This window comes from Rana temporaria, chromosome 12 (genome assembly GCF_905171775.1).
Source record: "Rana temporaria chromosome 12, aRanTem1.1, whole genome shotgun sequence".
Classification (NCBI taxonomy): Eukaryota; Metazoa; Chordata; class Amphibia; order Anura; family Ranidae; genus Rana; species Rana temporaria.
Window position 1 is genome coordinate 100072745 of NC_053500.1, and position 25966 is coordinate 100098710.

At 45.0% G+C, this 25966-nt stretch overlaps 1 protein-coding gene across 1 annotated transcript in view; it reads right to left on the reverse strand.

The window, feature by feature from the left end:
- LOC120918315 (probable G-protein coupled receptor 158) overlaps positions 1–25966 on the reverse strand; it is a 190974-nt gene that overhangs the window by 19349 nt on the left and 145659 nt on the right. The window contains exons 5-10 of the mRNA XM_040329837.1: positions 17583–17651; positions 17388–17497; positions 13997–14235; positions 11978–12116; positions 8975–9080; positions 8744–8890 (exon numbers count right to left, since the gene is read on the reverse strand). Of these exons, the coding sequence (XP_040185771.1) occupies positions 8744–8890; positions 8975–9080; positions 11978–12116; positions 13997–14235; positions 17388–17497; positions 17583–17651 (810 nt within the window). The remainder of the gene's footprint in view (positions 1–8743; positions 8891–8974; positions 9081–11977; positions 12117–13996; positions 14236–17387; positions 17498–17582; positions 17652–25966) is intronic.

The following is a 25966-nucleotide window of genomic DNA, read 5'->3' on the forward strand; positions in this document are numbered from 1 at the left end:
CTCACCACACACGCTGTGTTTGTCCATGAGTTGGCCATTCCACCATTGGCCTCTTTCCATCCGGGTTCCTGCATTTGAGGTATCTGATCCAGATCGACTTAGACCGGTTCCAGCTTCTACATCGGAGTGACCGTCTACGCCTAACCATCTGCATTGAGCCCAGGGTCCGGTGTGACCACCATGCCTAATCAGACTTGCTGTTAATATTAACACGTAAGTCCACCACAGCTGGTAAGAGTACCCATTCTCTTCTTTGATAGTCTACAGACAAGTCATTGCTGCTGTCTCCATGTATCTGATTTGGCATTTTATGTGAAGTGATTTATCCATTCACTGGGAAACACACCTAACGAACTATTTGCATTGTCCATCACACTTGCCTGGTTCTTCCATTCATCAGCTGGGAAACATATGCATGGACTTCAATTAGTATTGCATTCATGCTGTGCTTGATTCCTATTCATATTGTTTGTTTTGCCTTGATTACCATGTGAATTTGGCCTCATTTTCACTTTTCAATCCACCCTAGCGCTGCACTTTCGTGATCAAATACCACCGAAAGAAAGCTCTATTTGTGGGGGGAAAAAAGGAGGTCAATTTTGTTTGGGTACAGCGTCGCACTTTCAGCAATTGTCAGTTAAAACAACGCAGTACCGAATCGCAAAAAATGCTCTGGTCATTGAGCAGCCAATTCTTCCGGGGCTGAAGTGGTTAAAATGAATGAACTGTATTTATTTGTGTTGTTTGCCTTTGTTTTACAGGGCATCTTAAGTGGAAAGGCAACCCTTTTATTTGAAAACTTAAAGGCTAAGTTCACCTTTTCGGGCAGAATTTCACTTTCATAATAAATATAATCCTTTTGTACTATAATTTCTGGTCCAGCAATACCAGTCTTCTTATCTCTCACTTGCAAAGAGCTTGACATTTTATGTTTCTGTCTAAGTTTTGAAATGTTCTTTCTGCTTGCATGACTTCCTGTAGGTCAGCTCCCATCATTCTCTGTGTTTTTGCTTCACAGAAAAGGGTGTGATAGGGCGTGTATTACCAGTCTGGACCACAGCTTCTTCATTACTATACCACCACTTACTACTTCTTTAAGGTGACCATATACATAACAATTTGATTGCACAATCTCCTTTAGATCTACCAGCAGCCATGTAGTGCAAGGGCCTGCCTGATTTGATACAAATTTAATGGATTGTTCAAGTGGGCCATCCTATTTGTAGCGCTACTCCCTCAGGAGCCGCTGGTTGATTTGGGATCGGCGTATTAAGCTACCTCTGTGTGTTATCTAGGGGTGAAGGTAGCGAGTAGAGCAATAAACGAATGTCCGATCTGCAGATAAGCTTTTCTGAATGCTTTATTTCCTGGCCCAACACGACCAACATCAACTTGAGGTAGATAGGAAAGGTTGATGAAGTAAAGAAACTTTGCGGTATCAGGCTTTGGATAGAAGGAAAGCAGTCCTGCTTTCTGTAATAGCACAGTTCGTCGCCACTCCAGCCAGAGTGGGTGAAGCACCCCCGGACAGACCTCTGGCACAGGCCTGGAAGCCGGAGCGTCACTTTAAGGTTGCTGGGAGGAACAGGCCTCTGCCACAGGCCTGGCTCTGGTGAGACCTCTGCCACAGGCCTAGTACTTGGATGAGCTAAATGATTGAGCAAATCCTCCCAGTAATTAGCATTAGGGTCACCAGTTGACAGCAGAAATGTACCTGTCAATGTTCCGGTCACCCGATCCCCAGATAGTTCGTTCAAGCCCTTTTGGATAACCTGCCTCCGTGTTTCCTCAAGCCGATCCCTCACCGAACGGCATACAGCCTGGGATCTTCTCAGTAGAAGTGGGGACCCAGTAAGTCACTGGGACCCCTTTGTGGCATCAATTGTTCCAGACCAGGAGGGCCCAGAGTCAGAAACTCTGCATAGCGCACGACCCCAGGCCAGGTAGGCCATAGTGGTGGGGTCTGCGATGTGCGCACACCCTAAAGGTGGGTGCCGCACCTGGAAACAGGAACCCGCGAAGAACCCAGAACAACGGCCTCCGCCACAGAAATACCCCCTCCCAGCATGCACAGCGAGGCCCAACTCCTCTCATTGGCTGCTGGGAAGAAGCGGCTCCGCCTGGATCCCTCTGCGCCATCTACCGCCCAGGGATGGTACCGCATCCCTGGAACGCAGACTGACCCACAGAACAATCCAGAATTTGGCGACAGCTAAATTTAACAAAAATCAAGGATGAGAGCAACTTATATCTCTCATCCTCCCACTAACTTTAGCGTAGTGCCCTTACTGAAAGTAAAGGGGGCGCTACATATTCCATAGTTCTGGTAAATCTAAAGGAAATTCAAGATTGCATAGTATATGGCCATTCTTATACAAGTACTTAGGAGGGAGTGGATGGAGACACTCAGCTGTCAGACTCTGTTCACATCTTCACATAGCGGGAACACAAGTTTCCATGCACGTTTTTTTTGGGGGGGGGGGCATTTTGTAGCATTTCCACTCATAACACATAGGGCGGCCCATTCACATGGAGCGTGGTGCACTTTTTTCTTGTGCTTTTTGGGGCATTTTTAGCATCTTTCTGAAACGCACAGCAAAGCATGCATTTTCTGTGCAGTTTGCAACGCATTTGGAAACACACAATTGTGAATCGAGCCTTATCGTTCTTGTGTAAATGTACCAATTTCCTTTTAGTCCCTATTCACACCTAGAGTAGTGGAAGCGCATGTTTTTTGGCCTGTTTTTCCAGTGACACACATAGGGCAGCTCATTGATTTTAATGGGCTTCACTACACGTGACAAAGTAGCTCATGAAACATTTTGGCATGGTGCGAGTTGCATATTTTTTCTCTATGCAGAGATTTTGCACTCTCCATTTTTAGTAAATGTTTCCAGTTTTGCCGTCAAAATTCAGAAAAGCCCACTATAGGTTTGTTATGTGTTCTTATTTACACAGCATACCTAAAAAAAAATATAATCGATCAATTTGGGTATAACAAACCTGCCAGGTTTTACATTCAATTATTGCTAGCATTCACAATGGCTTCCCATAAAAAAAAACGTAACACCATTCACAATAGGGCCCCTTTCACACATGCGGGCCGTATGTCCGTTTTTTTCATCCATCCGTTTACAGATGAAAAAGGGACATATATGTATCCCTATGGGATAGCGGGTGTCAGCGGATGAACATCTGCTGACACCCGATCTCATTGGTGTCCGCTATGCTCCGATTCTGCAGACAGAGGAAAATACTATTTTTGTACCAATGTACCAATGATAGTGGTTCCTCTACCTCTCTCTAATTTTGCCCCAATTGTTGTGTATGGAGGAATAAATGCACCCATGTTAAATAGAAATTGTATGAATTCTTTATTGGTTCATGAACAAGAAGCAACTTCTCATATATGTAATAACCTTACACCGGTTGTCGTTAGCAAAAAGGATAGGTCCATGGGTATAGCAAATTGTACAGGATCAACATTAATTATCAGTATAAAATCTGATGTTACCCATAATTACTTAAATCAGGAGGTAAATGACACAGTGACCCCAGCCAACTAAAAAAAATCCTTATATTAATCAATACTGCAATTTTATATAAAAAATTTAAAAAATTAACAGTTTCAGCTCTGGGGAATTTTGATACTATGACCCAGCAGTTTTTTTTTTTTTGTGTGGGGTCTGTTTGTTTTATATGGTAAAAGGCTTATGCTTGGCTTCTTGCTAATGACACAGGAATATGTTATATTTAAAGGTTAGCCCTTGCCCTTTCAATTTGTAATGACAACATGCAAGCCAAACACCCATTACTCTCCCTTAAGGCTGGGTTCACAACTATGCGAATTGGATGCGGTTTCCACTGCATCCAATACACATGACAGAAGATTGTGACCGACTCTCTATGGAGCCGGTTCACATATCTCCATTGCGGCTGTGGAGCAGCTTGCACAGGAATGCTGTGCTTCTTTGGCTTCATTTCAGGGCCAAAAAATATGGCCCTGATGGGTCCCTGAAACTGAGAACAGGGACTCACCAGAACCCTTCTACAAGCTGCTGTGAACAGTGTGAACCTAGAGTCAAATGGCTCTAAACCCTTAAAAGGGTTTCAAAGGTAATGATTTTGCATTAAGATAAAAAGCCTTCTGTGTGCTGCAGCCATCCTAACACTTACCTGAGGTCCCTCTGTCCAGCGATGTCCACGAGTGTCTCAGCCGTCCGATATTCTCCTTCCTGATTGGCTGAGACACAGGGGGTCGGACCAGGTTGGGGCTCTGAATGGACACAGGGAGTTGTGACTCAACTCGCATGCCCCCATAGCATGCTGCTTGCTGTGGGGGCACTGAACAGGAAGGAGGGGCCAGGAGCATGGAAGATGGACCCAAAAAGAGGAGGATATGGGCTGCTCTGTGCAAATCCACTGCAACAGAGAAGGTAAGTATAACATGTTTGTTATTTTTTTAAGAAAAAACAAACAAACCTTTACAATCACTCTAAGGTTTTTCACCTTAATGCATTCTATGCATTAAGATGAAAAACCTTCTGTGCTACAGCGGCCCCTCAGGCCCCCCTTTCCCTTACCTGAGCCCACCCGATCCAGCATGAGCACAGCGGCTCCCGTCACTGTCTCTCTCCTCATTGGACAGATTGATAGCAGTGGGAGCGATTGACTCCTGCTACTGTCAATCAAATCCGGTGACGTGGGGGGCGGGGCTGAGTCGCGCTGTCTGTGTCAACTGGCGAAGCATCAGGACATGGAAGCAAGCACGCATGGGGGCCAACAGGGAAAGCCACTCGATGAAGTAGAGGGGCCTGAAGTGCCAGCAAAGGACCACAGAAGAAGAAGACCGGGGCTCTGCAAAACCATTGCACAAAGCAGGCAATTATAGACATGTTTGTTATTTTTATATAATAAAGCAAAAAACCAAAGCTTTACCACCACTTTACGCTTAAAAGAAAATTGTTTAAGCAACAGGCTATGGCTTGGGCATTGCTCTCCTGATAGGCAGGATGGCTATCGAAGCTCTAAAAATAATAAATAATGATACCAATATTTTGGATGAAATTTTGAACCTCACAACTACTGACATTACTACTGACAGCAGAAGGTTTCAGAAATGTCCTTTTTATATAGGGTCATAGTAGAGCTGCACGATTAATCGTCAAGATTCATTATTTAGATTTTTTCCCTGTTGCGATCTTGACAAAGGCTTTCCCGATCTTCTCGATATTTGATATGTAGAGAATTTTTTTCTCTGCTCTCTGCCGTCAAAAGTCAAAGGGGCAGATCCACAAAAGAAATACGCCGGCGTATCTATTGATACGCCACGTAATTTTAAATTTCCTGCGTTGTATCTTTGTTTTGTATCTACAAAACAAGATACGACTGCATCTGGGCTCGATCCGACTGGTGTACGTCTTAGTACGCCGTCGGATCGTAGATGCATTTTTCCGCCAGCCGCTAGGTGGCCTTTCCGTAGAATTCCACGTCGAGTATGCAAATTAGCTAGTTACGGCGATCCACAAACGTACATCCGGCCGGCGCATTTTTTTAGGTCGTTTGCGTTCGGCTTTTTCCGGCGTATAGTTACCCCTGCTATTATGAGGCGTACTCAATGTTAAGTATGGCCGTCGTTCCCGCGTCGAATTTTGAATTTTTTACGTTGTTTGCGTAAGTCGTTCGCAAAAAGGGATTTGCGTAGAATGACGTCACCGGCGTAAACATTGGCTTGTTCCGGTTTAATCTCGAGCATGCGCATTGGGATACCCCCACGGACGGCGCATGCGCCGTTAAAAAAAAATGTTGTTTACGTTGGGTCACAACGTATTTACATAAAAACACGCCCCCATCACATCCATTTGAATTGCGCGCCCTTACGCCGCCAAAGATACACTACGCCGCCGTAATTTATGGCGCAAATTCTTTGAGGATTCAAAAAAAAAAGTAAGTTACAGCGGCGTAGAGTATCTTAGATACGCTACGCCCGACGCAAATATGCGCCGATGTACGTGGATCTGCCCCAAAGCCTGGGCAGTCTGCCAAGTTTTGAAAACATTCTATCAGTGGAATGTTAAGTCTAAACACTGTATCAATTTGACTTTTACATCAAAGGAATAGACTTCTGTATGTAAATTAGGAACGTTTAACCACTTAAAACGCCAAACCGTTCTTTTCATTTTTTTTGCTAGAAAATTACTTAGGGCCCCCAAACATTATATATATATATATATATATATATATATATATATATATTTTTTAGTAGAGACCCTACAGAATAAAATGGTGGTTGTTGCAATATATTACGTCACAGCGGTCTTTCAAATGTAATTTTTGGGGGAAAAAATTACTTTAATGAATAAAACATTTAAAATAAATAAAAAACTAACCAGTAAAGTTAGCCCAAATTTTTTTTGTATAAATTGAAAGATTTTACGCCGCGAGAATCGTGATCTTTATTCTAAGCAAAAAAATTGTGATTGTCATTTTGGCCAGAATCGTGCAGCTCTAGGTCTTGGTAACAAAAAGTAGGTGTAAATATTGTAATGTTTATAGTTTTTACTGATTTATTTAGTTGAGAGAGTATATGTATATGCTATATAAGAAAAGCCATAAAGTAACACTCATGAAAACAATGATAACTTTTTTCAAGCCTCCTAACAGTAAACAAGCCACTCCCAACAATGAAGATTATAAATTGCTAAGACAACTAGGGGTAAACCTCCTACCTATAGCATTATGTGTTAATGAGGTGCTGATTAGTAATAGGTTGAACACAGTTGGGTGTGGTTCAAGCAGAGTTTATCGAACATGACTAAAGTTTAGGTGCAAAATCCTAACCTTATTGAAGGCAATGTTAGCCAAACGTTAAGAAATATTTGTAGGCATTTTGTAGGCTAAAAGGCAAGGGATTGTCAAACAAATGGCATGAGAGGCTGGGCACTGCTGGGCACTGCCATGGATAATGTGTACTAAAGTGTAGAAAAAAAATTGTCTGAGAGCAGCGATTTTAGTAATACTTAAAGCAGACCTTCAGTAATTTTTCATCTTTACACCTATTAAATCTTCTGCCCTTGTTTTAACTTTGGATAGTAACAATTTTTTTTTCTGCCAGTAGACAGCTTATACAGCCCACTTCCTGTTTCTTGTCTGGTCATTATCCCAGGCTTATGACATCATGCACAGATCCCTCTCACTCTCGTGAGAGTTTGCCTGGGGGGGGGGGGGGATGAGTCATAAGAGGGCCAATGATTGCTGTAGGGCTGCAGAGCTGGGAGGTGTGCAGCCCTAGGTGTGCAGGTGTGTCTGTGTTAATCCAGGAAGTGAACAGGCAGCAGCTTCAGCTGCCCACAGTTAAAACCTGGTGGAAGGAGATGTCTACAGCATACTTGGCAAGTACAGAATCACAATATATATAAAATATGCAAAGTGTTTGGAAGGAAGTTTCAGAATTAAGAAGATGTTTTTATTACAAATTATGCGAGCAGACTGCAGTTCTTCTTTAACGTAAAACATTAAAAATGCAAAACTTCATTAAACAGCATGTTTGGGGGATGACCCGACCCTATGAAACAAAGGCTGTGAAGGCCAGTTATGGGTGGGGGCAGTGGCCATCTGATTGTTACGGATGTTATACTGGTGAGGGGACACACTAAACACCTTTTCTGCCATTGTGCTATGTGCTGGGTGTCCAGTGTGCCCCTATGCCTTTAAGGATGGGTGGGCTATCTGGCCTCCCATCTATCCATAAGAACGCATGTGCTTCAACTGTGAAGACTCTCATAAAATGTAAAAGCGTTAGTACTGCAGAAATATTGGGGTTCCTTGGAGTGGCTCTGCAGCTTACGCATATATTTGCAAATGTGTGCTAACCAAACCCCTGTTTTTAACGCAAACTGTTAGACAGGATAATGAAGTTGATAGCAGACTGGTTGGCAAGCTGAGCTGGGAATTTTCTCTGGTTTTGTTTTGTATGCGTTGCTCTTCCATGTGCTCCTTGCTAAGTCAGCTATAGCTGGATGCTCTGACCCTGCCTGTAAAGCAGCGCATTTGTGAGATGTATACAACCTACTACAGCAACACAGACATTTACAAAGGAAAAGTATCTAAATTGCCGGCAAAATGACAGCTCTCAGACTCTTAGTTCAGTTTATAAACATAGTGGCCAGGGATTCCATTCACCTACACCAGATCCTTATCCTAGATAAGGGCCTGCTATAGATGTTAATGCAAAATGACATGAGGTTTACCCCCAATAATACCAGGCTCTTCACAGCTGGCATGAATTTTAAGGGGGACCCCTCAGAAATCCATAACTAAACTGTTATCCCCTTACTGTTAATCCGATAAGCCCCCAGGCCAGGGTTGTGGGGAAGCAGTCTTTGTCCTCATTTTGCATGGATTGACATCCTGTGCATGTGTGATCGTGATCAGTCTGTACTGCTATTATGTGGCTATATACTAAACTAAATTGGCTTTGGTACAATGTTCCTCAAGGCTATGCCCTGCCCTCGTGTTATTTGTTTGACAATCCCTTGCCTAGAAAATTGGTAATATTGTTTTTTAACATTCGACTCCAATAGGGTTTGAATCCAGCACCCGAACCTCAGTAATGTTTGCAAAAAAGCAAACCAAGGTATGTTCAGCTCATTCCTAATTGCCAATGAATGAACACCCTGCATAGCACTGCTGTGGTATTATGCTCACAGTTACGATATCATGTGCTTCACATTTCAGTCCTTACTCTGATATCATCAGGGTCCAGACTATGCTCACTCCAGGCAGAGGTGATACTGCTATTTAGATTGGATCGAGAACGCCTCAGGTCCATCTCATCTTCGTACACTTCAGCTGCAATCTCTTCCTGTAGAGGACCTCCTGCATGCAAGAACTAACAAAGATGTTTACAGTAGGACCTGTTGGGTAAAAATCTTTCCTACAGAATTCTATGAACTTATAAGCATGTATGAATTACCTTGGGCACAAACAGTAAAGTAAGTGTCATTGTGACTGTCCCATGTGTGTGAATGAAGAACAGAAGAAGTGTCCAATCCGGTTGAAGTGATGGAACCATAACAAACCTAAAGTGAAGAACACAGTGTAACATACACACACAAAGGTGACTTGTGCACAAATGATGTGCTTGGGGAAATGGTGCTGTGCTGATGATTGATGCCATGTACAAAGACCAGGGACTACTGAGATATTCCTTTTTTCATCGTTAACCACATAACGACCACTGCACACACATATACGTCTACACAATGGCACGGGCAGGCAAATGGGTGTACCTGTACGTTACTTTAAATTTGCCGCCCAGCAGGTGCAAGCGCGTGCCCGCCGTGTGCCTCGTGAGTTCGCTTGTGGGTTCTGGGAACTTTATGTTCCCGGGCGGCCCACGATTGCGGTTGGCAAAGGCAGAACAGGGGGATGCCTTTGTAAACAAGGCATTCCCCCGTCCTGCCTAGTTTACATGTCACTGATCTACTGTTTCCTGTGATCAGGAACAGTGATCAGTGATGTGTCACTGGTAGCTCCTCCCCTAACAGTTAGAATCACTCCCTATGACACACTTAACCCCTTCAGCGCCACCTAGTGGTTAACTTCTTCACTGCCAGTGTAATTTTCACAGTAATCAGTGCACTTTATAGCACTGATCACTAAAAAAATTACAATGGTCCCAAAAAATGTGTCAAAAGTGTCCGATGTGTCCGCCATAAAGATCAGATTGCTGCCATTACTAGTAAAAAAAATAATAGCAAAAATGCCTATTTTGTACAGTAGACGCTATAACTTTTGCGCAAACCTATCAATATACGCTCATTGCGATTTTTTTTTACCAAAAATATGTAAAAGAATACATATCGGCCTAAACTGAGAAAAAAATCTTTTTTTTTTAAAAAAAATAGGGATATTTATAATAGCAAAAAAGTACATAATATTGCTTTTTTTTCCAAAATTGTCGCTCTATTTTTGTTTATGGCGCAAAAAATAAAGACCTGCAGAGGTAATCAAATACCACAAAAAGAAATCTCTATTTGTGGGAAAAAAAGGTGCGTTCATTTTGTTTGGGAGCCATGTCGCCTGACCGCGCAATTGTCAGTTAAAGCGATGCAGTGCTGAATCGCAAAAAGTGGCCTGGTCTTTGGCCAGCCAAATGGTCCAGGACTTAACTCCATTCACACTTGCGCAATTTCTATTGTAACTTTACCGTGCAACTTGATGCGACGTTGGTGCACCTTTGATGCAATTTGATGCGACTTTGTTACGACTTTGGATTTGACTAAAGTGATCATTTTGTTTGTGCTCTACAAAGTCACTTGACATGTGCAGAACATAAACATTAATTTATTATTGTTTGGTTTCTTTATTTTTGAACAAATTCCAAATCTGCAGAACGATTCAAATTGAAATTGGTCCAAAATTGATCCACTGTTTAAAATTCTGTGTGAAGAATAGCTGGTTGTCAAGAAGTGGGCCAGGAAGCCGGCTGCTGCGTCCTTAACCACTTCAATACCGGGCACTTTCCCCCCTCCTGCCCAGGACAATTTTCCGCTTTCAGCGTTGTTGCACTTTGAATGACAATGCGCGGTCATGCAACTTCGTACCCAAACTAAATTTTTATAATTTTCTTCCCATAAATAGAGCTTTATTTTGGTGGTATTTGAACACCACTGGGGTTTTTATTTTTTTGCTAAACAAAAAATAAAAAACTGATAGGCTGCACTGATGGGCACTGATAGGTGGCACTGACGGCACTAATAGGTGGCACTGACGGCACTAATAGGTGGCACTGATGGGCACTAATAGGTGGCACTGATAGATGGCACTGGATTGGCAGCACTGATAATGTGCTACTGACAGGCATTACTGAGTGGCATCTGAAGGGCACCGATTGGCACTTTGGCACTTTGATGGGCACTAACAGGCATTCTTTATGGGGCACAAGCTTGCAGCTAATGGTCGGTGATTGGCAGCTAATGGGCCATCTGCCAGCTCTGCAATAACTAAGGAGTGGGGCAACCCTGAAGACATCCCCGGGTGGCCCAACCCCTTAGTTATTTAGAAGCAGACAGATAGCGAAAGCCTTCTTTGGGACCACAGTTTTTTTTTTTTTTTTTCAGGTTGGCAGTAGCAGGAGTCGTGATTGATGATGGATCTACCCCGGGGAGGAGGGTTTAAATAAAGGAATTGGCAAAAACTGCCTACTGCCCTTTTTTACACTACACTTTTTTGGTTCCCCATACTCTTTAAAATGGGGGGTGGGATCTGGATCTGTTAAAGGGGGCTTCCAGATACTGATAAGCCCCCTGCCCACAGACCCCCACAACCACCAACCTGGGTTGTGGGTAAGAGGCCCTTGTCCCAATCAACAGCCACAAAGCACCCCCCCCCCATGTTTAGGTCATGTGGTCTGGAATGGTTCAGGTGGGGCTCCCCCCCCCCCTCTTTCCTGACCTGCCAGGCTGCATGCTTGGACAAGGGTCTGGTATTAATATTTTGAATGTTTGCCTGAAGGGCCTGGTATGGATGGGGGGAGGGGGGGACCCTACGCTGTTTTTCCATTTATTTTTTATAGCCATTCATTTCACAAGTCACATGTATATCATGCAGGTGCAACTTTCATGCAACTTTTGAGGGTTTACATTGAAGTCTATGGTCCTCAAGTCACATGAAAGTTGGACCAAAGCAGTACAGGAACTACTTTAAGTCACACAGATATGAATGGTGCTCATCGGGAAACATGGGGTGCGACTTGTCATGTGACTTTGGGGTCCAAAGTCGCATGACAAGTCGCACAAGTGTGAATGGGGCATTAAAGTTTCTGTCGGAAATCATTCTGGAGGTTTTTTTTTTAAGAAAGGAAGGAAAATGTTCCTTACCTGGAGTATATTGTTGACACAAGCAAGGAGCCTTCAATCCTTAAAAAAAATTACATAGAAAGATATATATGCATGCTGTTGCATTCTGACCTCACCTGAGTATATGGAATGCAGCAGATAGAAGCATCTCATTGTGTATTGCCAGTCCCATGTAACGTGGCTCATGGAAAGCAGAGGGCACAGTACGAGCTCCATAACACAGGTAACTGCCCCAGCACAAAAACAATAGCTCACCTAGGGAGAAGGCAGAGAGCATGGTTGAGTCAGACCCATACAAATAGTAAGAGATTTATTATTATACAGGATTTATATTGTGCCAACTGTTTGTGCAGTGCTTTACGATGTAAAGGGAGACACTACACCAACAGTACAATTCAAAACAAGAGGGTTAGAGGAGCCCTGCTCCTGCAAGCTTACAATCTAAGAGGGAGGGACTGGAGTAGGAGATAACCAGACAGATTGGGGTAGTGAGTTCCAGAGGATGGGAGAGGCTCTGGAGAATTCTTCGAGATGAGCATGGGAGGAGGAGACAAGGGAGCACAAGGTCTTGGGAGGAGCAGAGAGGACGGTTTGGGTGATATTTAGAGAAAAGATTAGCGATGTAGCTTGGGGCAGAATTGTGAATGGCTTTGTACATTATTGTTAGTGTTTTTAATTCTATTCGTTGGGCAATCGGAAGCCAGTGGAGGGATTGGCAGAGAGGAGTGGCGGACACTGAACTTTTGGTAAGGTGTATGAGTCTGGCAGCAGCATTAATGATAGACTGAAGAAGGGATAGCTAGCGGAGAGGTAGGCCAAGCCAATGAGGAGGGAGTTACAATAGTCAAGGTGAGAGATAACCAGTGAATAAGTTGCTTAGTTGTGTCAACGGTTAGAAAGGGGCCAGTTTTGGAGATGTTTCGGAGGTGAAGTCTGGATGATTTGGATAGTGATTGGATTTGGGGCTGAAAGGACAGGTCAGAGTCTAGCATGACACCTAGTACCTTGGCATGAGGAGAGGGACTGATGGTTGTATTATTACATAGTTACATGGGTTCGCTTAAGGAGCATATTGAATTAGCCAGTGCATCCCATTGGGTAATAAATTTAAAAGAGCGAACAAAAGTCCTGGATGGCTTAACTCCAATGTAAAAATGCATATAAAAGAAAAGGAGAAGGCCTTCAAAAAATACAAGGTTGAGGGATCATCATCAGCATTCAGACTTTATAAAGAATGCAACAAGAAATGTAAGGGTGTAATTAGGGCGGCTAAAATAGAACACGAATAACACATAGCAGAGGAGAGCAAAAGTATGTAAACAGTAAAAAAGGGAGGACAGATCATATTGGCCCCATGAAGAATGAGGAAGGATAGCAACAAGGTTACAAAGTATGGGGAGATGGCGAAGGTATTGAATTTATGGGGGTGATCAGGGCATGTTTTAGAGGGGAGGGGAAAGTGCCAGTAGAGAGGGAGAGATTGAAGATGTGAGTGAGGGAGCATACAATAGAATAAGAGGGAGACCGTAGCACATGTGGGGGAACAGGATCCATGGGACAGGTGGTAAGGCTGCCTTCTGAGAAAACTTTAGAGACCTCTTCGGTATTAGCAAGGTCAAAAGAGGAGAGTGTTGAGAGTGGATTTGTACAGGGTATGTTAAGTGGGTTAGATGTCTATGCAGTGGAAATGTCCCCACAAATTGCATCAATCTTGTTTTTGAAGTGATTGGCAATCTCGTGAGCAGTGAGAGAGTTACTGGGCGGAGATGCTGGTGGAGAAAGTACAGAGGTAAAAGTAGATAAGAGATGACAAGGACTGGAGGAAAGAGTATTAATGAGGGTGACAAAGTAGCTTTGTTTGGCAGCATGGCGGGAGGAATTGTATTTTAAGAAGGCAGATTTATATTGGGTGAATGCATGCTGGGAGTTGGTTTTACGCCACATTCGCTCCAGTGCTCGGCTATGTCTCTTAAGGTTTCTGTTTGTCTGCCATGGTTGTAATAGTCGGGGCAAATTTTGTGTAGTGAGAGTCCAGTGAGGATGAAACTGAACTGTAGATAGAGGTGGCCAGGTCGGGACAAGACAGGGGTGAGATTTGACCAAATAGAATAATATTAACAGCATGCTAAGCTTACCCAAAGCCATCATATAATCCCAGCGGTCATAATCACACATGTAAAACATAAGCCCTTCTTGCGTTTGTGAGTGGACAACCACAGGCACTCCTCTTTGCACATTCTCCATTGTTCCCACTGTCCATCCCACAAGGAACCAAATACACACCATCACCATAACACCTAACATGCGTATTAGACGCATACTGGTCATGTAGGGAATACGCTGAGCAGTCCTCGAAACGAAAATTTTCATGACTCTGTCATTAAAAATGTAAAAATTATGTGTTTAGCATTTTCATTTAGCATTTTCATTTATCAACATTTTAATGTCTGACATTTTAAAGGCCTACCCTAAATTTAAATAAAGTTAAAATAAGTATTTTTCAAAGTCCTAAAAACTTAATAGTTAAGGTCTTTTTTAATATACGGTATGTATTGACTTTTTTAAACTAGCTTGTATTCCTAGAAGGGGCATCCTGCCATCCTGCCATCCTGTTAAATACTAAGGGCCAGATCCTCAAAAGGGATACGCTGGCGTATCTACTGATACGCCGTCGTATCCCTGTTTCTATCTTTGGAACTGATCCACAGAATCAGTTTCCAATAGATAGGCAGAAGATCCGACATGTGTAAGGGACTTACACTGTCGGATCTTAGGATGCAGTACCTCGGCCACCGCTGGGGACATTTCTCGTCGAAATGCCGCTTCAGGTATGCAAATTAGCACTTACGGAGATCCACGAAGCTTTTACGCTTCGTTTTTTCTCCGTAAGTCAGGGCAGGACTTAGGGTGGCGGGGGCCCCTGGGCTTGAGTGTTGAAGGGGCCCCCTGGAGCCGAGAATTGGGGGGGATCGAAGTTGTTGAGCGGGGGGGGGGCGAATTGAAGTTGTTGAGCGGGGGGGAGCGCATTAAAGTTGTTGAGCGGGGGGGGGATTTTGCAGTTGTTGAGGGGGGGAGTGCCTCTCACCTGTGCCAGCAGCCGGGGCCACAGACTGTCATTAGCCCGGCTCTCGGCTTTCTTCCCTTCAGCAGCCACAGTCCTCCACACACCACTCCGGTTCCTCCTGCTTCCGTGCTGCCTCCTCTTGCAGTGCGGGAAAATTAACCCTTTTGCGGGACTGCGGGAAGAAGCTGTCTGTGCGGGAAAGTCCCACAGAATCCGTGCGTGTTGGGAGGTATGCGCAGGGCCGCCATCAGGAATTTTGGGGCCCCTTGCACAGCTTAAGACATGGGCCCCCTGAAGCAGAGAACCTAGGGGGGGTGGGGGTGCTGCCGCCTGAAATTGAGAAGCGTGGGGGCTGCCGCAAATTGAGAAGCGGGGGGGGCTTTACAAAAAAAAGAAGAAATAAAGAAGAAAACAAATATATATAAATATATGTAGCCATCCGGGGCCCTGGGGACCTCTGGGCCTTTTAATAAAAAGAAAAAATAAACCTCTGGGCCCTTTAATAATAAAAAAAAAAACATTTATAAAAAATACATAAAAAAAGGGAGGTTGCCAAACCCGGGGGCCCTGGGGACCTCTGGGCCCCTGGGAACCTCTGGGCCTTTTAATAAAAAATAAAAAAATAAACAAAAATAAAAAAATAAACATTTATAAAAAAAATAAAAAAGGGGGGGTTGCCACATGGGGCCCTGGGGACCTCTGAGCCCTTTAATAAAAATATATATATATATATATATATATATATATATATATAAAAAATGTAATTTTTTTTATAAAAAAATAAAAAAGGTGGGTTGCCATCCGGGGGCCCTGGAGACCCCTGGGCCCTTTAATAATAATAATAATAAAATATATATATATATATACATATATATATATATTATATATATAAAAATATCTAAAAAAAACATTTTTTTACAAAAAATAAATAAAAAAAAAGGGGGGTTGCCATCCGGGGCCCTGGAGACCCCTGGGCCCTTTAATAATAATAATAAAATATATATATATATATATATATATATATATATATATATATATATATATATATATATATTATATATATAAAAATAAAAAATATATAAAAAAAACATTTTTTTACAAAAAATAAATAAAAAAAAGGGGGGTTGCCGTCCGGGGCCCTGGGGACCTCCGGACCCCTAAAAAAAAAAAAAAAAAAATTTTTTTTTTTTTTTTTAAAGGGGGCCCCCTATTGGGTGGGGCCCCTGGGCTTGAGCCCAGTCAAGGCCAATGGTAAGTCCGGCCCTGCCGTAAGTATTCGTTTGCAAACGCAAAATTAGGGCTGCTTTACACCTTGTAAAAGTAGACCCTTCTTTCCCGCGACGCTGTTATTTTTCTTTTTTATTTTTTTTTTCCCCGCCGTATGTATTTTTTTTCCCAAAGCAACTTTTTTTACCCGGCGCGATTCACAAAACTCTGCGTAACGTAATTTCGCGCAATGCATGTCGGGAAAATGACGTCGGGAGCATGCGCAGTACGTCCGGCGCGGGAGCGCACCTAATTTAAATGGGACTCGCCCCATTAAATTAGGAACGCCTTGCGCCGGACGGATTTAAGTTACACCTCTGCAAATTTCCAGGTAAGTGCTTTGTGGATCGGGCACTAACTTGGGAAATTTGCGGCGGTGTAACTTAAATGGGAAAAGTTAAGTTACGCTGCCTGGCTGTGGATCTGGCCCTAAGTTTTGGACATGGTAGATATGGTAAAGCTGCTACAGATTAATGTCACGATAATGCTTATAGTAATAAATATGCATGTAATTGTAGTAAATGAGTAAGCCAGCAGATAATGGATTGAATAGAGAATCTAGTTTCTATCAATGGTGGAAGACAGACTAATGCCGCGTACACACAATCGGAAATTCCGACAAGAAAACCGTGGATTTTTTTCGGACGGTATGTTGGCTCAAACTTGTGTTGCATACTCACGGTCACACAAAATTCCAACCGTCAAGAACACGGTGATGTACAACACTACAACGAGCTGAGAAAATTTAAGTTCAATGATTCCAAGCATGCAAGTTTTTTTTGCGCGTCGGAATTGCATACAGATGAACGGAATTTCCGACAAGAACTTTTCTTTTCGGAAAAATTGAAAACAAACTCTCAAATTTTTTCTGTCGGAAATTCCGACAGAAAAAGTCAGATGGAGCCTACACACGGTCGGAATTTCCGACCAAAAGCTCACATCGAACTTTTGTCGCATGCATTCGTTTCTAAACATATTTTAAGAAAGCATTGTGTTTGTTGGCCATACTGTATAAACTCATTAGATTCTCTGTTTCATTATTTTATTCATTAACCTATGACATAGATCATTTGATTGGTAACAGTAAGTAGCACAAATAGTTCTTTAGATACTTCTCATCGTGCAACCTATGATAATGGACTTGTCTTTGTGAAATATACAATATCACTTAAAGCAATACATTCAACATTGCTCACCTGTAAAGTTTAAGAATAATGGTTCCATATACTATGCAGAAGCCAAGAACTCTAACCCAACGAAGGGCAATACAACGAAAAACACCAGGTTTAAAATACACAATGAATACCTGAAACAGAAAAAAATATCTTACAACAATATTGTGCAACATTTGTACTATACAAGGGAAAACAAATACCTCTGATTTCACTCACTGGAAAGTAGAGCAGCAGTGACCCGAAGAGGATTGTCTCCAGGAGAATAAGACCTGAGGCCCGGATCCTCTAGATAGGAAGAGACAAGATGCAGGTGTTACCATTCAACAACAGACAATCTTTGGCAATCCAGCTGTTGATAAAATTAAGATTAGATATCATGGTGAGTAAATTAAAATGAAAAGACCTTCAGAAAGCATTACGCTCAACATTACCCCTTGGCAGTGGCTTGCTTTTGGGTAATCAAGGTATTGACTATTATTCAAATTGAAAACCATGTAACAAATACTTTGTGTCAGAAAGCATTTATTAGCCCTTTGACATTATTTAGATTTATACATGAATGGTCCTTAAAATGTGACCTGATCTTCACTTAAATAATAAAACATAATAAAAAAATAACACACATAATAGGGTTACTGGAGGTTGGTATTTCAGTCAGTAAAATGAGAACAGTGGTTTGAAGGTACTCCATTCCTTAAGGAAGTAAGAGAAAATCCCTCACACCCATCCCTCAAGGCTGGTCTACAAGCTGTTCGTTATTTCTAAACCAACTCCCCTATAGAATATGCCACTGAATTTATCATTAAAGGAGTGGAATTTTTTTTACAACACTTTTTTATTTTTATTTATTTGATGATACATTGTCCATCAGAGGGACTACTATATGCAGCTCTGCTGCACTCTATTGCAATTTTTTTTGTGAGACTTCTTAAACAAAACTTTATATACAGGAGTCCATTATTCCTGAAAATATAGAGATATTATTTTAATACTTTATATTCCTGGTTGTGAAAAGTAGCATTGAAAATGTGAAGAAAGTATGTATTTTATTGATTCGGTTTTTCTTTTCATCCATTTCAGTTCCACCTTATCTGTCTCTTATATCATATTTATTGATGTGGCCATTGTGGAAGATTGTCTAATAAGCTGTACTAATTTTTGCCTTTTACCAGTTCACAACCTCATCATAAGGTGGAGAGTCTTTCAATTTGTTGGAATAATGCGCACCTGCTTAAAACCAGTGGAACGTGCCACACAGTTGCATCAGAGAGAGGGCATCTTTCTAACATCTTTGTTAATGGGCTGACAAATGCCAACCTCAAGATAGTAAAATGCAAAACTTATGAGGGTTTAACTGGAAGGATCCTGTTCATACAATCCTTTGGTCACTTGTCTGAAGGTATTTACAAAATTACTATTAGACAAATGCATGTTTTTGAATGTGACAGTGACTACTTTGTGTCTACGAAAAAAAGGCAGAAGCTTGAAGGATCTTTGGGTTTGTGCTGACCCTCACAACAAACACATTAAAAATGGAAAACTGACTATCCCAAGCGCTGGTAGAAGCGGAAGACTGCAGGTGTCTGTGTGTCACTATAGGATGGAGTGACCGGAAGTCGACCTGAATGGCAGCCTAAACTCCCTGCTCTCTCATAGCCCTTAACTACACGGCAAATTCGGGGACTTCCACCTCACCTACATGGGCGGCTACAGGACGACTCTATCCACAAAGACCCGGGGATCCTCCCAACCCCCACCAGGCTCCTCTGCAGACCACTGGTCCTTCTTGCCACCATCAAATATGCTGCGAGACGGGATGAACAAGATGGCGCCGGACACCTTCACTCCCACCACAAGGATCCCGTGCAGCTCTTCTCCTCGATCCCCGCTCAGCTCCGGACTCCCAGTCTCAGGTGCAGTACCCCTGGGACGTCTCTCAACAATCCAGTGTGGTGAGTCTGAGGCCTCGTCACCGAGCCTCTGGGCCATCATATTGGGACCTAATGCTCTGAGGCCTACCCGCAGCTGCTGTGGACGGCATCAGATGCCTGCATCGACGAGACGGGTCCATGCTCCCCATCCCTCTCAGGGAACTCAGAGGACTTTCCAGCCCTGCCAGGCCCGGCCTACCCGCACCAGTATCCATTCTCAGCATCTGGGCCTGAGGGACGCCAAGCCATCTGGGGGAGAGCTGTGGAGGTACCTTCCCCCTCCAAGACACAGAGACAGTCTAGATCCAGGGAACTCTGCCCTCCTAAGTCCCAGGCAGTCCCCGCTGCTACTTATATGCAGATGGCCGACCCCCCATATGTCCCTGGAACTGTCCGGGAGGGCCCGCCAGCAAGCGCAGGCCATGGCCTGGAGTAAACCCTGGAACCAGCCATCCACCCACTCGGGTCCGGAGATCCCCCAGATGGCCCAACTCAAACCGCCCCCTACCCCTCTTCCTCCCGCAACCACTGGAACCGGCTCCATTTCCACCCATGCCTCCCCAATGGCACTCCTACCTGCAAGTGATGCCTACCAACGATGACTTTAGATAATTAATAGCAATCGGGCCTCAAGCTTATGGCAGACAATGAGTGGAAATGGCGGAGGAGGACATCTAGGACACCAAACTAGCGGTCCACAGGACCCAACTTCAGGGTGTGGAACACCGCTCCTTACTTAGAGACATGCAACGCCATGTGGAAGACCTGGACAACAGGGGACGTAGAAATAACATCCACGTACGGGGGGTTCCGGAGCCGGAGAGCCCTGAGGACATTCACACTACTCTAGAGGCCCTGTTCAACAACCTGATAGGTGAACCTCCTGCTAAGCCTATAGAAATGGACAGAGCTCACCGGGCCCTGCGCCCTAAGGGGACCACCTCAAAACCCAGAGACATAATATGTAGGCTAAGCTCCTACCCCCTAAAAGAGAAAATTATGAGACAGGCTCGTCTTGCCAGCAAAGTGACTTTAGATAATGCTCAAATCCAGCTTTACCCAGATCTATCTTGGGTCACTTTGCAAAAACACAGACTGCTTCAACCATTACTGTGCACTCTACATGATGAGAATATCCCCTACCTCTGGGGATTCCCCTTCAGCCTCACAGCCAAGCATCAGGGAAAAACGGCCATGCTGAGATACCCAGGGGACTTAGCAGCGTTTTGTGATGTCCTGGAACTCTGAGTTCTTCAGCTCCCTGATTAGGACCTTGTGGCCATACCACCCCCACCTCCCACAGTTTGGCAGAAGGTGCCTCCACCTAAATGCTCCAGAGGTTCGGAGGGGCCCAAGAACGGCCACCACACGCAACACCGGGTACTGCGTTCACCCAGTGCCCTGCCTCATTACTTTTGCCAGTGACTTTGCCCTGGCCACTACCCTTGATTCAGTTCCCCCAATGCCCTAGCCTTATTTTTGGTTAGCATTATGTGCAAGTCTCGGACGAGACTTTAGAGAGAGACCTTCCATACATCACCCCCCCACCCTCATCCCAGAGTATTGGACTGTAGTTGCACACGGCCCTGTTGTTTAACTTGATCGTCCTAGGGTTCCCCTTTGTCCCGCTGACTCACCCTGCGGGTGTCAAGTTGGTGGAACTCACAGGAAGCCGTCCTGACCTATGCCAGTTAGCCCTCATAGGTCTTAATGTTAGTAGTACGGTATGTTACCAATGTTGCGTAAAAATGTTTCTTTTCTCTTTTTTCTAGTCTTTCTCATCCCTTTCTCTTCCCTTGTCATCACCTGGCCCCTCACAGGAATCGCTGAACTTTTCTGGTCCTCCTCCCGTGGGGTGCTTGCTCCCAGCCTTCTGTCTCCATCCACATCAGATAAGTACAATTCCAATCACCCTCACACGCCCCCATAGCTAAGATATTATCTTTAAATGTCCATGGATTGAACTCAAATAGAAAACGGCATCTCGCACTGAGGGACTTTAGGAAGTTGGGGGCAGATGTTGTTATGATCCAGGAAACACATTTTGACAAGGGGGTTCCTTTGCGTTTGTCTCTCGGTACTACTCTCAGATCTACCTCTCCTCAGGGCCCCATAAACGAGTAGCCATACTTATTAAAAGGGGGTCTCCCTTTAACCGGTCCCACCACTACAGTGACCCACATGGCCACTATCTTATCCTCCAGGGCCTCTGACAAGACCAGGAGGTCACTTTTTGCACGGTTTATGCCCCAAATGTTTGGCAGTTTGGGTTTCAGTCTAGGGTGTATGCTCGCCTCTTTCAGACAGATCATAGGATACTAGTGATGGGGGGGACTTTAACTTAACCCAAACAGCCACCTCGGATCACCACATGGTGAACCCCAGGGCACCCCAGGCCTGAGTGATCAGAGACTCAAGGCTGTTCCGTCAGCTCTCCAGACGTTATGCTCTCTTCGATGCCTGGCGGGTTGTCCACCCTGGCGACCGACAGTATACCATCTACTCATGCCCTTACTGCACACATTCCCGCATAGACTACTTGTTTGTCAACAACTCAACTCTGCGACTGACTCGCGCAGAGCAGATTCACCCGATTTTCTGGTCTGACCATGCCCCTGTCCTGCTGACTCTAGAACTGGCTGACTCTGCAGACCCTATAACTGCCGTCTGAATACGTTTCTCCTTCAGGACCTCCCCATAAAATCCAAACTGGAGTCCACCTTAAAATACTACTTTGAGGAAAACAACACCCTGGACACGACCCCTTCAACACTATGGGAAGCCCATAAGGTGGTGCCTAGCTCTGTCATCGGCCATGAAAAATAATTCACAAGCTGTGAAACTGCAACAGAAAGGGAACTTAAGGTCCTGGAACGTCGATTGCAGAGTTCCCCTACCTTGTCACTCCTTAAAAAAATAATTGACCTGGTGGAGGTGGCAAACAGGGAGGGCCAGCAATCCCTACTACTTAGCTTGGATGCCAAGAAGGCCTTCGATCGTCTGAGGTGGCCCTTCCTTTTCGCCACGTTACGCCATGTGGGGTTCTGGGGGCCTTTCCTGCGGGCTATCCTACACCTATACTTTGGTCCCTCCTCTCTAGTCAAGACTACCTTTGCTTTTTCCTCCTCGTTCCCGGTGACTAATGGCACAAGGCAGGGATGCCCATTATCGCCCCTGCTATTTGCGCTTTGTGTTGAACCCCTAGTCGCCACTATTTGCAGGAACCCAGACATCAGGGGCATACTAGTTAGAGATCGGGAGTTAAAAATTTCGCTGACGACATAATCCTCATGCTGACCCAACCCAGGACCTCTCTCCCGAACCTACATGCGGAGCTCCCAGTTAATATTCCCACCAGGGAGATAGCTCACCTACAGGCCAACTTCCCCTATAGCTGGAAAACCTCCTCCCTGAAGTATTTCGGGATCCACATCACCCCAACATTTACCACCCTTTACCAGGAGAATCCCCCCCCCCTTCCGCTCCATCAGGGCCCTTCTCCTGCAGTGGAAGAAATATCACATCTCCCTACTGGGGAAGGTGACATCAGTAAAGATTACTATTCTCCCAAAAATATTGTACCTGTTCCAAACCCTGCCCATTCGGGTGCCCTATGCCCACCTGAGAAAACTCCAGACTGACCTGCTCCAGTATACTTGGAACTACAAACAGCATAGGATCCCTCGCTCGGTACTACTGGCGGCGTGCTCGGACGGGAGTCTGGCCTATCCCGACCACGTTAAATATTATCAGGCAGCCCAACTGAAGGCCATAGCCTCCTTGTTTACTTTGCGCTCATATAATACATGGATGGAAATAGAAAAGCTACGGCTTCCCCCGGTACACCCAAACAACTTATTGTGGAGTGCGAACGCAGAGGTAGACCCCGAACGCAATCTTGGCCCTATGACCCAGTTCCGGCGGACGTGTTGCAAGCTGATGCGCCAGCATAAGTAGACCTCAGACAGCTCCCTCCTGACCTCCTTTGCTTGCAATCCCAAGGTGCCAGATAGCCTCACTCACCGAATGTCCTGGCCATGGACTACGCAGAATCTTTTCCACTTTGGGAACCTGGTGGACGCCCTGACCCGCAAACTGCACTATTTTGCTGAGCTGCAGGCCAAGTATGATCTGCCGTGCTAGGAGTTCAATGGATACCTCCAGATACGTCATTACGCCTTGACTATCGCACCAAAACTGTAATTTTCTCCTCCAACACCCTTTGAAAAGCTGATATTGGCAGGTTCCGCACAGAAGGGCTTAATCTCCGATAGCTATAAAATACTGAACGCATGGCCCATGGACACTATGGACAAAGACGCCTATATGGTTAAATGGGAAAAGGCCCTCGGCAAGGAGATCTCCATGGAGCAATGGCGGGTGATCTGGTCTCAGGCGGCGAAAAGCTCACTTTGCACGCTTTACAAGGAGAACACGTACAAAATCCTTTATTTTTGGTATATGATGTAACGGTATGGCCCGTAGGACCCAGAGGCTCTTGAAGGATGTGGGGTACTCCTGTATCAGCTTCACCAATGACTCTTGCGTCTAGGGTCATCCTATGTCCACTAGGATGACTGAGAACTGATATCATGGATTACATGAGATGGGACAGTAATGATAATTCATGTATTGCAGGATATCTTGAAATATTACAAGTTGTTCATTCTGAACCCAACAGGTCAATGATAGTGTGAGTCATTCAATGTGGGGACACACACTGTTAAGATGTTAATTACCTCCAGCTACCTGGCTGTAGTGATACAAGCTTGCTGTGATTGCATTCTATTGTCTATTGTGTTAATTAAGCCTGGCTCCTAAGATATTTCATGGTGCTATGCTAACTAACCCTGTATTGTGTGAAAGTTCTATTGATGCTAATATGTGTTGTGAGTTAGCACACTTTAAAGGTCAGACGTCCGACTTATGTTCACTAAAGGAATGTGTATTGTGTAGCACAGACCTGGGCAAACTACGGCCCGGCGGACCTTTTAATCCGGCCCCCGGGCAGTGTTGCCAACCGTCCGTAGAAGGCACTTTTTCCCTGTTCGTAAAAGTCCGTAATAAGGGAAATGTGCCCGTAAAAAGATCCGAATGTGAGCCGCAGCGCAGGCAGCGTCTAGTCCTCCTACATTATGCATAGCCTCGCCCTCTCTGACCGCCCAGCCCACCACCACCCGCCGCCCAGCCAATTATCAAAGCGCATTTTCGCGCTAACAACACTGCTGCCAGCCTATTCAAAAGAGCAGCGCGGGGAAACTGAGGAACATCGTAGAATGTGTGGACTCTGTGGAGAGCGGCACCGGTGGGATAGCACACAGCAGCAGATGTAGTGGACACACTGCAGACGCACCCCCACTGTGACGAAGTGGACTGAGTAAAGGCAGACGGAGACCGACCAGTGAGCCTGCCTGCCTGCTCTGCCCGCCCGACTGACTGACTGTAGCAGTCGGCCAGCCGCCATGCTGGTGCCCGGACCTGGAGTGGACCCTGGTCTCCGCCTGCTGCCTGCCCTCAGTGCCACTGCCCTGGCCTTGTCTGGTGAGTCCTCCTCAGTCCAGCAGCAGTGTGTGAAGTGCTATCCTACCTAGACATCATCAGTATGCTGTGTCCTCCTCCTGTGCCCCTTTCACCTCTCCACAGGTCAGATCTGTGGAGAGGTGAAAGGGGCACAGGAGGAAGACACAGCATACTGATGATGTGAAGAAGTGATATGATAATTTATTTGCAGCCTCTGTGCCATGTCCCCAGCCTCTGTCCCCCTCCTGTGTCATGTCCCCAGCGTCTGTCCCCCTCCTGTGTCATGTCCCCAGCGTCTGTCCCCCTCCTGTGTCATGTCCCCAGCGTCTGTCCCCCTCCTGTGTCATGTCCCCAGCGTCTGTCCCCCTCCTGTGTCATGTCCCCAGCGTCTGTCCCCCTCCTGTGTCATGTCCCCAGCGTCTGTCCCCCTCCTGTGTCATGTCCCCAGCCTCTGTCCCCCTCATGTGCCATGTCCCCAGCCTCTGTCCCCCTCCTGTGCCATGTCCCCAGCCTCTGTCCCCCTCCTGTGCCATGTCCCCAGCCTCTGTCCCCCTCCTGTGCCATGTCCCCAGCCTCTGTCCCCCTCCTGTGCCATGTCTATAACAAGTACTCGTACCAGTTGTCCAACAATGATATTTACTGCTTTTTATAAAGAAATACAATTGATTTTATGCAGTATTGAGTTTAGCCTTTTGGCCCGGCCCTCCAAAATATTTTTAGTTTCTCATGTGGCCCCACCGAAAAAATAATTGCCCACCCCTGGTGTAGCAGGTGAGAATAGCTTATCGCGGAGTCAGAAAGTCTGTCTAAGATGTGGATTGAGGATTAGTTAGCACCCATTGTGTGATGTTGTGGGTGGAGTGTGTCATTGTCCCTTTGATTACTGCAGCATGCTCTCTAACTGTATATAAGAAACCTGAGTTTACCATTAAAGTCTATCTGTTTGGAACCAGAGAACAGAGCTGTGTGTGTCTCGTTTTCTGGGGGAAATCCAATGGGTCCTGTCTGCTGGATTGTGGAGTGTCGATAAGCTGTCGTGGGTTGGTGGAATGGAATATCGTAACAGCGTTAACCCCTGACCGTTACAGACCCCCGATGTCCTCCATGCCATATAGCCTACTATCTCCGACCGCTGATGGCATTGCCAGG